This window comes from Macaca thibetana, chromosome 9 (assembly GCF_024542745.1).
Source record: "Macaca thibetana thibetana isolate TM-01 chromosome 9, ASM2454274v1, whole genome shotgun sequence".
NCBI lineage: Eukaryota > Metazoa > Chordata > Mammalia > Primates > Cercopithecidae > Macaca > Macaca thibetana.
The window spans coordinates 85,405,564-85,419,056 of record NC_065586.1 but is presented as its reverse complement, the minus strand read 5'-3'; the positions used below and the strand labels follow the sequence as shown (position 1 = coordinate 85,419,056).

The 13,493-nt window shown below is 39.0% G+C and overlaps 1 protein-coding gene across 7 annotated transcripts in view; it reads left to right on the top strand.

The window, feature by feature from the left end:
• The window catches only part of SLC16A12 (solute carrier family 16 member 12), a 121,830-nt gene that overhangs the window by 81,025 nt on the left and 27,312 nt on the right, over window positions 1–13,493 (top strand). For 6 of the 7 annotated variants that reach the window (XM_050805751.1, XM_050805747.1, XM_050805746.1 and 3 more), the window contains exon 2: window positions 11,803–12,048. In XM_050805751.1, the coding sequence (XP_050661708.1) occupies window positions 11,849–12,048 (200 nt within the window). In that variant the 5' untranslated portion in view covers window positions 11,803–11,848. Of the gene's footprint in view, window positions 1–6,164; window positions 10,981–11,802; window positions 12,049–13,493 lie in introns of those variants that run through there. The other variant, XM_050805750.1, reaches the window with a different exon arrangement.

Below are 13,493 nucleotides of genomic sequence, written 5' to 3'. Positions count from 1 at the left end.
TCTTATTCTGAACCAGGCAGTGTGTTTGAAAGTGTGGAAGAAAGGAATTTGAAGGTAAAGGGAATAGCATGTAAAAAGATATGAAGCCTGAGTTTTTCAGTGAGTTGTAAGAAATTTATAGTGTAGGTTAGGTGGGTGTGGTAGTGATGGGCTAGGAGTGAGGCTGATATTTGGCTTAGGAGATGGTCATATTTATGGGCCGAATGTGGCTTCTGCTGAGGACTTCAAGGACCAGCCAATCCTCAGGCCAACAGATTAAGGCTGAGGACACTGAGTTTCCACGATTAGAAATATTATCTGTGTGTTCCCCTCTTGCTTCTCTACAGAGACAGGAGTGAGTGTGTAGATCAAAGAGCTTCAAATGGGACACATTAAAGGCTACAAATGTACCCTAAAAGAGTACCTCCCCACTGCAGAGACAACAGTACAGTTTATTTAGAAATTTAGAAATCTTCTCTAGTGAGTTGTGGTAGTGTTGAAACTTACTCATAAAGCAATATAGATATGGAAAACATTACAACTTATTTGTTGCTGTAATAAATTTAAACTTCTTCGTAAGCCTCTATTTTAAATGAAGGCAAGAGTGGGGAGTTTATTTTGCTGCTTTTGTCCTCTCTAAAAAACCTTTGCCTATTCCCAAGTTATAAAGATCTTTTCCCTCTGTTTTCTTCTGTAAATTTTATAGTTTTCTTTTACGTTTACATCTTCTATCTATAGGTTTTGTATATAGAGTGACAATAAGACTCAAGATTCATTTTTCCCCATTTGAATAAATGTGTAGGTCTTTATCTGAACTCTCTATTCTGTTCCACTAATATAATGTGCCAATATCACACTGTTTTGATTACTCTGGTTTTAGAACAAGTCTTCAATCTTTGTTCTTTCTTTTAAAAATATTTTGGCTTTTCTAGGTCATTTTCAGTTCCATATAAATTTTAGAATCAGCTTGTCAGTTTCTATTAAAAAAAAGACTGCTGAGGCCAGGTGTAGTGACTTATGCCTGTAATCCCAGCACTGTGGGAGGCTGAGGCAGAAGGATCGCTTGAGCCCAAAAGTTTGAGACCAGCCTGAGAAACATAGTGAAACCTCATCTCTACAAAAAAATACAAAAATTGATTAGGTGTGGTGGTATGTGCCTGTAGTCCCAGCTGTTTGGGAGGCTGAGGTGGGAGAATCACTTGAGCCCAGGAGGTCAAACCTGCAGTGAGCCATGATAGCGCCACTGCACTCTGGCCCAGGTGACAGAGTGAGACCCTGTTTCAAGAAAATAATAAAAAAGAAAGAAATTTAAAAGAAAAAATACCGGCCAGGTATGGTGGCTCACACCTGTAATCCCAGCACTCTGGGAGGCCAAGGCAGGTGGATCCCTTGAGGTCAGGAGTTCGAGACCAGCCTGGCCATCATGGTGAAATTCCATCTCTACTAAAAATATAAAAATTAGCCAGGCATGGTTGTGGGCGCTTGCACTCCCAGCTACTCGAGAGGCTAAGGCAGGAGAATCGCTTGAACCTAAGCAGTGGAAGTTACAGTGAGCTGAGATCGCGCCACTGCACTCCAGCCTGGGCAACAGAGCGATACTCCATCTCAAAAGGAAAAAAAAAAGAAAAAGAAAAAAAAAGAAATAATGCTGCTGGAATTTTGTTTGGGATTTCATTGAAACTATCAACTAACTTGGGTAGATATGACATCTTCCAAGTCTTCCAATCTATGAACAGGATATCTCTCTTTCTTTTTTAGGACTTTGTAAATTTTTCTTAGTGCTGTTTCATAGTTTTAGTGTAAAAATAATGCACATGTTATGTTGAATCTATTTCTTGGCATTTCATTTTTTTGAAGCTACTGTAAAGTGGTATTTAAAACTTTTTAATTTCTAATTATTCACTAATATAGAGAAATGCAATCAACTACAGAAGAAAAAATAATAAATTTCAACTCATCAAAAGTAATGGCTTCTGCTGTTCAAAACACACCACTAATAAATGAATAGGTAAGCCACAGAGTGGGAGAAAATATTTCTAACACGTATATCCACAAATAACTTGTATCTAGAATATATAAAGTATTGCTGTATCCCAATAATAAAAGACAGACCTCCTAGTAAAATATGGGCATAACACTTGAATAGACACTTCACAAAAAAGATATATGAATAGTTAATAATTATTGGGAAACTGGTTAATATAATTAGTCGTTGGGGAAGTACAAATTAAAAATACAATGAGATACCATTTGATATCACTAGAATGACTAAATTAATCACACTATCAATACCAAGTATTGCCAAAGTTGTGAAGCAATTGGAACTCTAATTTAGTACTGGAAATATCACACGACCACCTTTAAAAACAGTTTGGCACCTTCTTCTAAAGTTAACATATACATTTACCCTATGATTGGGCAATTTCTTTCCTAGGGGTTTACTCAAGAGAATGAAAACATACGTCCACAAAAAGACTTGTACACTCATGTTCATAGAAGTTTTATTCATAATGTAAAACTGGAAACAACTGTAACAATTATCAGCAAACAAATGAATAAACTCATTGTGGTATATCTGTAACACTCGCTAATATTCAACAATAAAAAAATCAACTGCAGATACACACAACAAACTGAATGATTTCAAAACATTATCCTGAGTGAAAGAGGCCAGAAGCAAAGTAATCCATGTTGTTTGGTTCTATTTTTATGAAATTCTTGACAGAATTCTATCTTGATAGAAAGCAATCTACATTGACAACTAATCTGTATTGACAGAAAGCAAATCAGTGGTATTCTGGTGCTAGGGCTGGTGAAGATTGATTGCAAGGGAGCATGGGGAATGTTTGGGGATGATAAAAATGTCCTGTGTCTTGATTGTGGTGGTTGTGATTACATGAGTGATGCGTTTGTCGAAACTCTGAAATGTAGGCTTAAAATGGGCATGTTTTATTGTATGTAAGTTATACCTCAATTTAAAATTGTTTAACAGTCTTTCAAATTTAGTATTTTTCATCTAAGATCAGCTTTCTTTGCATATTATTCAACCAAATCTGAGGTTACTGTGATTATTAGGGTTGTTTCTCCCCTCTCTTGTGTTTATTCCTCCTTCTTCATGAGTGTGTCTGGTCTAGGGGAGAGCGCATGTGTCCTTGTGGTAGTGGTGGGGGAGGTGGTTAGCATCCAGGCTCTCTGGTTGTTTTCTAAGTTCTCACTGGCCCATGCAGAGATTTTCCTAGTATTGGTTACTGGGCATCCTCCTGGCCTCCTGAATGTCCATATAAATTGAAACTCATCTTGGTGCTCTCCAGGTGATGGCTTCTGTCCTCCTTGTGTACTTTGCTGCTGGAAACTTATGTTTTGTATTCTCCATATGGCCAGGGCCTGGAGGAATTCCCCACCTTTCTTGTTGTCGTTCTTAAGGGTCACCTATGGTTTCCATTTGGCTCAGCACATTTGCCATGGAATCCCTCTTCCGTTTGCTATGGCCCTGGCTCTCATCTCAGCTATCTTCTATGTCTCCATTGAGAACATGGGAGAATCCCCCCATCACTTCTGTGCCACCTAGGAGGTGAAGGACTGTCAGTGGGCACTCTGTTTCTCTCTGCTTAGACAGAGGGGACTGGTGAAGTTGTGTCTTCCCACAGTTATACACGGCACACATAGCACAGGCCTCCTTATTGGCACTTCTCCCTCAGCTACCTAGGTTAAGGGAAAACTATCTCTTCACCATACCACATACCTGTCTGGGCCAAGACTTAGGGAGTGGGAGACATAGTCCCTAAGAAACCTGGGCAGCTCATCACCTTTCCTTTAAAATCTGTTTCTCTTTCCTCTCAGGGTAGGCTTGTACTTTCCCTTTCTGTGTGGTGGGAATGTCCCCTATAACACAATCCCATGATTCCTTGCCTGTGGATGCATTTATTCTGCATGGGGCTTATGTCTCATTCCCTATAGCAATAGGCTTCTTGACTTAGCCTTAATGACATAAGGGAACATTTAAAGGAACCTGGCTTACCAGAAAGGGGTAATACATCAGAAGAATTTTTTTAAAAAATTACCTGTAGTATAGGAATATTTTAGAAATGCCTAAAAAAAAGGAGACTGGCAAATTTCATGATTCTTAAGCAATAACAAAGAGGAATTGTCTCTACCTTGAGTTATTAAGTAAACAAAAAGCAAAGTTAATTAGAATTTTACTGAGAGTGCTTATCTGTACCAGTTAACTTACATATTAGGGAAGATGTAGTTACTAGTCATCTGGTTTAGAAGACAGGCATCAGTAATTGAATATCCTGATTTTATTAAAGAGGAAATAGCAGCAGAAAGGAAGTGATTCATACAGGGTCACTGGGACTCAGCCCAAATGCCCACCGTTGGTATTTTTCCATCATACTCTATCTCTTTTGTGGCTACAGACCAATTTATAAGGTAAGAATACAGCTAAAGGTGAAGGTGCTAGAAATAGAAAGAGTCAAGGAAGGAAAGAACAAGGGAAAGTCAATGTTGGAGGCCTTCCAAAACAAGTGCTTCTAAGAATACTCTTCCCTTTATTCTAGTTGCTTACTGACTATAAGAAATTTGTAGGTTTTCTAGTGATAAAAGGAATCTCTTCAGAAAACTTTACTGTAGGCAACATGGAAGAGTTGCCTCACAAATGGAGTGCTTTACTGCAATGTTACTGAATGTTAGCAAGAATTTTTTGCAAATGATTTTTTTTTAAAAAGCAAAGAGGATAAAGTGAAATTGAGAATACATCCCAACTTACACTATGAGGAGTAATCTTAGAAGAACATCATCATATAGTACTTCTTTCATCTCAGAAAATTTTTCTGAAGCCAGAATGGGATACAGAATACTGTTCCATTTGATGAGTAGAATTCGTCAGTGGTTGATGTCAAAATAATATGAATTGGAGGCTGATTAGTAAAACGAAGAGTTGCGAGATGGTAAATACTTCCCTTGCATATAGTTTTGGCCTGGGGTGCAGTGGCGTGATTTCGGCTCACTGCAACCTCCATCTTCTGGGGTTCAAGCAATTCTCATGCCTCAGCCCCACAAGTAGCTGGGATTACGGCATGCGCCACCACGCTCAGCTAATTTTTGTACTTTTTATAGAAATGGGGTTTCACCATGTTGGCCAGGCTGGTCTCAAACCCCTGACCTCAAGTGATCCTCCCATCTCGGCCTCCCAAAGTGCTGGAATTACAGGTGTGAGCCACCGTGCCCGGCTGCAATACTATTAACTTAATAAAAGACCTGGCCATTATATTTGTCTATTATCAAGTGGGTTAATTATTTACAAGAATGCTGAGGTTAATGTTGTGGGAGAACTTCAGACTGCTTCAAAGTCTCCAGGAAACAAGGTTTGCCCTGTCTAACCTGCACATTTCTTCTGGATATGTATAAATCTATTAAATGACCTGTTTTGAAAGAAACTCACATGCGTTTTTTGTGAACAGCCATATACCCTTGTGATAACCTTGTCGGCTTCTCCCCCCTTCCTTTTGTCGTGGTCACTCACATGAATGGTGCTTAAGCGTTAGCATTGCTTGGACATCTTGTTGACAGAAACGCCAATAACAATTTTGAAATCTCAGAGCGGATGGACAAGTGCACCATCCAGTCAGCCAAAGCTACTTGCCTCCATTTACAGTCACATGCAGTGTTGTCAGGGGAGTCCTTTCACTTCTCTGAGCTTCAGTTTCACCACTGAGGAAGAGGGAAAGGCAGCATTTATCTCTGAGGATGGTGAAGATCAAATGCGCTTACTCATGAGAAATTGTCACTAATAGTATTGCATACAAATGGTTGCAGAGAGGCTCTTTCTCCCCACCCTGGTGTCCCGTGAGGATGTTCCTTGTCCCGTGGTTTTACCCAGGTTGACTCTGTGACTTACAACAGACCTTTGTTCATCATGCTATCACCACAGCTATCTTGGGATGATTATTTAAATTTTTATTTGGATTTATACCATTGGATTTTTGGGATATCTTATCAAATCAGTTCTTAACTTATTACATGTGGAAATGCCAAACAGAGGATGCTCACCTAAAACAAATGAAAAGGGAATCAAGTGAGTTTAGCAGCAGCAAAGTAAAAATTAATGATGCTTAATTTTTTTTTTTTTTTTTTTTTTTTTTTTTTTTGAGACGGAGTCTTGCTCTGTCGCCCAGGCTGGAGTGCAGTGGCCGGATCTCAGCTCACTGCAAGCTCCGCCTCCCGGGTTTACGCCATTCTCCTGCCTCAGCCTCCCGAGTAGCTGGGACTACAGGCGCCCGCCACCTCGCCCGGCTAGTTTTTTTGTATTTTTTAGTAGAGACGGGGTTTCACCGTGTTAGCCAGGATGGTCTCGATCTCCTGACCTTGTGATCCGCCCGTCTCGGCCTCCCAAAGTGCTGGGATTACAGGCTTGAGCCACCGCGCCCGGCCTGATGCTTAATATTTTTGTAAAGAAACAGAACATTTTATTTTGCCAGGGGCTTGTTGCCTACAGTGTGTCCGCTACTGAATAATCACCTCATTTTCAATGTGCCATATCAATAACTGATAGCTCTTTTCAGTCCTTGAGAAACTGTACAAAAGAGACTTTTGTGCTCACCGAAGGAATAGACCTGAAATATCTATTTAAGAAAATTGTATGTAAAATGATATTTAACACAGTTTTGGAAATGAATAATAATCATGCCAGCTCAATTGTATTCCTTTTTACATATTCTTCCTACTTTTTGTGACAATTACAGGCATACAACTTTTACAGAAGCTTTACATAGCTTCCCTCACAAAGTATATGAGGGTCTTTTCTTGGCTTTAACGTTGCATCATGATGGTTTTCCGTATTACAATATTATCTTCCTGTTTATAATTTTAATGAATTGCACTCTTCCATTTGTTGAACATGTCATAATTCTCCAGACACTTCCTGGTTGTTAAACATTTAGGTTGTTTCTGTTTTATGTATTATTGTTAATGCAGCTATTATTTTTTGCCCACAGTGGCTTCTCTTACATTGTTTTCTTAGGATAGCCTCCCAGAAATAGAATCACTGTTGAAAGAATGTGGATACCTTTCTAATTCATGATCCATCACATTATGTTTCTTTTTAAAAGGGCTGTTGCACAGCTCTGGCTGTTTCAGTCTTCTTTCATAGCATAGGGCGGCACTAAGGATGGTCCTTATACCAGATGTTTATGGACAGGTGGATTTATAGTCTGACACTGGAAAACAACTTAACCTTGGGGTTTATTTAAATGGAAAAGCCTAAGAAGAAGCTAGGACTATACCAAGGCAGAAGTTTCTAAGTTGTGCCTTTTTTTACTGGTACAACTGATGGTATCACATCATAACACTTGGCAGCTAATTGTGTCCAACTGGTGAGTTATTCCATTGTGTGTGTTTGTCACAGGTGTAGGTAGACTCTTGAATGCTGGTTCTAGTGGAATTGAGAGAAAGAGAGGGTGCTAGGCATAAAACGTACCATAAACGTGACTCACATGGCTGTTTAAAAAGCTTTGATTTATGTTAGCACAGTATGGGCAGAAGTTGAAAATCTTACTGCCTCCAGGGGCCTGGCAGGTAAAGCACACAGGAACTGCACACAAATGTGTGCAGGACAGGGTGTCAGGGATAGGGTAAAGCGGAAGTGCAGGCCTTGTCTGAAAGGGGGCACTGCTGCTTGGCCCCATCTCATGGCTGCCACAAGGGAATGCAGCCCAACGTATTTTTAGGGCTTGCAGTTTTTCAAAAGAATTTGAAAATTTGGATAGTATCTGATCTTTACAAGTGCCAACTAATGTAAACATTTAAAAAACACTGTAGGCATAATGAAAGTGTCCTGAAGCTTGATTGGCTCGTTGCTGCCAGTTTTGTGGGTGCTCTCATTTGACTATAGCGATGATCCTGTGAAGTAGGCCAAAGGTAATTTTTTATACAAACAAGGAAGGCTTAGAAGTTATTGTTCAACAGTTGATGAACTGTGCCTGTCCCACTAGGATGTGAGCTTCATGAAAGCAGGGCTATTGTCTCTTTTCTGCAATGCTCATAGCTGCAGCTCCTAGAATAGTTTCTGGTGCATATTGGACACTCAATAAATATTGAATTAATGAGTGATGAACAAATGAAAAGAGGTTAACTCACATGGCAAATAATATCTACATTTATGTGCCAGGTATTCCTCATGTTTTTTCTCATTTTAATATATACAACATTTTGTGAAAGTAAAATTATTACCTCCGTTTTATGGGTAAGTAAACTGAGGCTCAGAGACATAAAGTAATTTGCTTGAACTCATATAACTCTTAAGATGCAGAGTCAGAACCCAGATCTTCCAACTGGGTCTTGGCTCATTGACTTTGTCCTCAAACTAGCTTCTTTCATGGTTAAGAGGTGGCTGCTATAGATCCAGTTATTACATCCAGAATCTACAGGAAGAAGAGGGGCTTGTTTCTTCCTCGTATCTTTTCTTAAGAACAGAGAAACATTTCCCAGAGGCTTCTCTCCATAGGTCATTGGCTAGATACTTCCCATTCTGTGCCTCATCACTCACTCACATGGAAACGGGAGACCAATGCAAAACCAGTCCCTGAACCAAGGGACTGGGCCCAGATGGCCGCTGGAGAGAGCAGCTAAGAGGTGAATCCTAACAAAGCCAGGGTTATGATGGAATAGAGGAAGGGATGGACTACCGGCTCTGTCTGCTGCAGCAGGCTGTGTGTGAAAGCAAAAATACAGGTATGGTAGATCTTTTAAAATAAGAGTTTTTCCTTGAGCGTTTCATTTTGGGGAAGAAAGTAGATGACTGTTAAAGCTACTTATTCATGACACAAAGTTATGTTTTGGAAAAACTTATTCTGAAGCTCCAGAGTGTTAGAGACACCTTTAGAGGGTTGGTTTTGCTCTGAAATTTCACAGCTGGTCAAGTCAGTGACCTACAAGAATGTTTCAGGGAAATACCAAGGGTACCATTTAAAGAACTGCATTTATAGCTACATCAGGCTGCAATTCACATCATCCTACTGGTGTGTCATCAGCAAGAATTATGTGTATAATTAGACAAAAATGTTTATGAATTTATACCAAGGAATAAGGAAGCGTAGTAGAAGCAGTGCAAGGCATTGGTTAGGAAGACTGGCCTTGGAATCAGACCAAGGTTCATAACCCATTTCTGCTGCTTCATTATCTAAAGAATAATAAGGCAAATTACTTAATCTCTTTAACTTGAGTTTCTTTACCTATAAGATAAGGATAATAGTATCTATTCTTTATGGTTCTTGTAAGGATTAAGTGAGATACTGTCTGTAGTGATGCTTGCTAGAAGCTTGGCCTGTGGCAAGTGCTTTGTAAACAGCAGCTCTGTATCACTGTTATTTTCACTTAGCGCCAACACCAGTATTTTGGCTATTACACAATCCCCAGGCCAGTGTTTCGCAATATTATAATTTCCAGTAATAACTTTTTTTCTTTATCAATAGGTTTAGTATTTATGCCAGTATTGGTCTCCCGATACTTTTGATAGATTTGTAATTTCAGTTGTACACTTAATCACCTTTGTCAGTCTCCCCAAAGTCACCAGATGGTTAACAGCATGACGATGAAGACCTGAGGCTTCAAAAGGAGCAAACCTAAGTGATGTATGTGGGAATTATTCTTGTTGCCTTAGCCTCACTACCCTGCTCTGTATGCACTCTCTGAAATAATCAGCCACCTATTTGTTCCATCTTCAAAGATGCACACTTACAAATTTCTGTTATGAGCCATTTTCTTGAGAAAGTTGTGTTCTTAAAGTAAATGCTTTTTATTAGGCAATTTGTTTTGCCCGTAATTTACCAGGTGGTACATAGTCTTTGTTCATCAAATAATCCACACATTGTCATAGTTGAAATGACATTTCATTTAATTAATGTTAGGATTTCTTCCAGTGATCACAATAAAATTATAAAAGCAACTGGGTAATTTGCTCAATTCTGTAGAAGAAGTAGATGTTGAAACCCTTATTTTTCCTCTCAAAAAATTCATCCCTGACTGTAATTAAGAAGCCTGTTTGACAAGCCTTGGAATACCTTAAGAAGCACCTTATCTCACAGTTTCTATGGGGTCAGAATCCAGAAATAGCTTAGCTGGGTCCTAGGGTAAGGATATCACAAAGCTGCTGTCAGGTTGTCAATGAGACCATCCTTAACTGGAGGTTCAATTTAGGGGAAATTCTGCATCCAGGCTCACTTGGGATGTTTGTGAAAAAGCAAAAAACAAAAGACCCTGAGATCTTCATGTTTCTTGCTGTCTGTTGGAGGCTGCCCTCAGCATCTACAGCCTGCCCATGGTTCCCTGCCAAATGGCTTTCTCCTAGGTGTGCAGCATGGCAGTTTGCTTCTTCAAGGACAGTGGGAGAGCGAGAGTGGCTAGCAGGCCTGAGTCATATATAACATGACATAATTGTGAGAGTCAGGTTCCCTCACAGATGCCATATTCTGTTGGGTAGAAGCAAGTCACAGGTCCCTCCCACGCTCAAGGGAAGGGATTACATAAAGATGTGAATGACCAGAGCCAGGACCATAGGGGTACCTTAGAGCCTGCCCACCACAAGGAGCTTTGTGTATTGTGACCACTACTGAATCCTTAGTGCCCTAAAATAGTGCCTGACACATGCTAGGGATTCAATAAATACTTACAGTTGAATGAATGAATGAATGAATGCAGATATTACTTCTTTGAAGTATGTATTGCTAATGTTTTTTCCCCAAGCCTGTGGCTTACCTTTTGGTTTTGTTTATTAATCACATGTTTTAATACAGAAATGTTAAATTCTAATTTAGACAAATTAACAAATTTTTTTTTATCTTGGTTTATTTTATTACTTTACATCTCAGGGAGTTTTCCTATCTAGAGAACAGATAAATATTTGCCAATATTTTCACCTAGGTTTTTAACTACTTATTTATTTTTTTTACATTTATTGATTTATCTGGAAGGTCAAGAGCTAAATGGAGAGTTGAACAAAATGTGGTAAATAATACTTTTTTCTTCACTAATCTTTTTTTACCTTATTTGGATTGTATTAAAATATTATATGCTAGTTTCTGGGCTCTCTACTTTGTCTCATTTATTTGTCATTCTCTTCTTACTTCAATTACACACTTAAAAATTTATAGCATTTTAAAATATGCCAAGAAGTTGCTGTCAGACTCATTCTGTATAATAATTAGGCTATGTTATAAGCTGTTGTAACAGAGAGACTCCAAAATACAGAGACACAAATAAAATGGAAGCTTATTTATCTTTTGTGTAACAGTGTAGAGATGTGCAGAGTCCAGAGTAGGAGGGCAGGTCTCCCCAGAGTCATCTGAGGACCCAGGCTTCTTCTGTCTTGTAGCTCTGTCAGCCCCTAGACTGATGTCCTGGTCTGTGTGGTTGAAGTGATTTCATATCCACATCCATCTTCCAGTCAGTTGGAAGAGGGTGCTGGAAGTCCTTGAAAAAGTACCGTTGCCTTTGAGTTGATGAACCAGAAGTGGCACACATGACTTCTGCTCACACCCCTTTAATGGAGACTACACTTTATTGCCACAACTACCTTCAAGAGAGGCTAGGGAAAAATGGTATCAAATAGAGTAGACATGCATTTGACTACAATTTGAGAGGGTCTATTATATTTTTTAAAAAGAAAGTATGTACCAAGGACAGCAAATAGTCTGCCCCAGTCTAGTATTCATAGTTACAAATACTCATATTTAATAGGAAAGTAATAATCATGTTTTACCAAGTGAAGAAAAATTAACCTTTGGACATAGCAATAAGATATAAATATGTCCTGATTTTTGGTTTTAGATGGCGAGTAACCCATGTGCCAGGTAGCGTTCTATGCCAACCTTGAATGCCAACAGGAAGTCACTGGACAGCAAACTCTTCCAAGATCATAACTTGGCTGTTGGAGCAACCTGGAAAAGAAGAAAAAAGAAAAACGATGGCAAAAGTAAATAGAGCTCGGTCTACCTCTCCTCCAGATGGAGGCTGGGGCTGGATGATTGTGGCTGGCTGTTTCCTTGTTACCATCTGTACCCGGGCAGTCACAAGGTAGGTAGGATTTCCTTCTTGACTTATTAAGATGACCTGGCCTGTCTTTTCTTTTAAATCTGCTTCATTCTCTTTCTGAACCCATCATTGTGAAGATATGTGTGTGTGCATGTGGTGTGTGTGTATTTCCATTGACTGCTCAGGTATTGTTTCCTTTGCAAAGTATGTGATTCTCTGACACTTATGAGTCCCAGATAGTGGTCTTTTCTATCATATCTGATATTTAAACCTGGAGTCTTAGGACAGTTTTAGGCCAATGCTGTGACTATTCCAGTCGTTCATTTTCATAAGCAGCTCTAGAAGATGTGGAAGGAAACATTTATTTCTTTTCACTCTTCATCTTCCACTCTTCATTAATATGAAATAGTGAAAACTCATCACATATGAAATAGCATGGGAAATGTCCTACAGTATTTTCATAATGAAATCACTTTTCTGGGGATTTTAAAGAATTGGTAAATGCACACCTGAGAAGGTAAGTTAGCTTAAGCCGGCATAGCTCCAGGGGAGGGTAAGATAATTTCTACGAATGTGTTTCTCCAGAATTTTTAACTCTTTCATCGTAATGATAAATCTAAATTAAGATAGATCTTATTCATTAAAGTTTTACAAAGCTAATAGGATGTGTGATCTACAATTCATAAATATAAAAAAAAAAACACTATGGGCAAACTGATGACAAGAGATCATAATCATGATGGTGCGATGTGGCTTTAAGTCTAGCGGTGAGGAAAACGGGTGCCAGGTGACAAGAGTATGATTATAAAGTTTGTAGTGGATGTGTGAATGTGTCACACAGAGTTAATCTTACACAGGGTTAGGGTCTATATTCATCCCAGAAAGGATAAAACTTGTAAGGCCAAAATAATCCTGGAAAACTCCTTTGCTCCCTAGGGCTCATTAAGCCCCTGAAAGCTTAAAACCTAGAATTTAAATTATTTTGCTTTATTTTGCATTTTGGCTCTTGTAGTGAAGGCTGACTTCTAGGTTGAAGGAGAGCACAAACATAGATACAGGGATTCTCTCATTCTTGCCTGCTCTCTTCTCCCTCTTACTTTTCTCCAAGGTCACAGTGTTGAATATGCTTAAGTTAGATGCATGTATGTTAGGACTCATCCATCTCATTTATATTTGGAGTAAATATGCATTTGAAGTCTACATGTGTTAGCTCTTTCCTCTACAGGTGCTTTCATTCAAATGGAAATCTTTATTTCTCTCCTCTGGCAGCAGACCCTTACAAAAAAGTAATTTGGACTAATTATTTGATGGCATCATCAGTAGAGGCATCAATGTCCCTCCCATAGCACAGATACAATGCAGGATAGAATAAGATGTTTATCTTTGCTACAGTAAGGTTGGTTGATTGTGTGTCATGATAAACTACAGATTTGTTCAAAATAATATAATTGATGCTGAGTGATTTTATGCTATTGATGGGAATATAA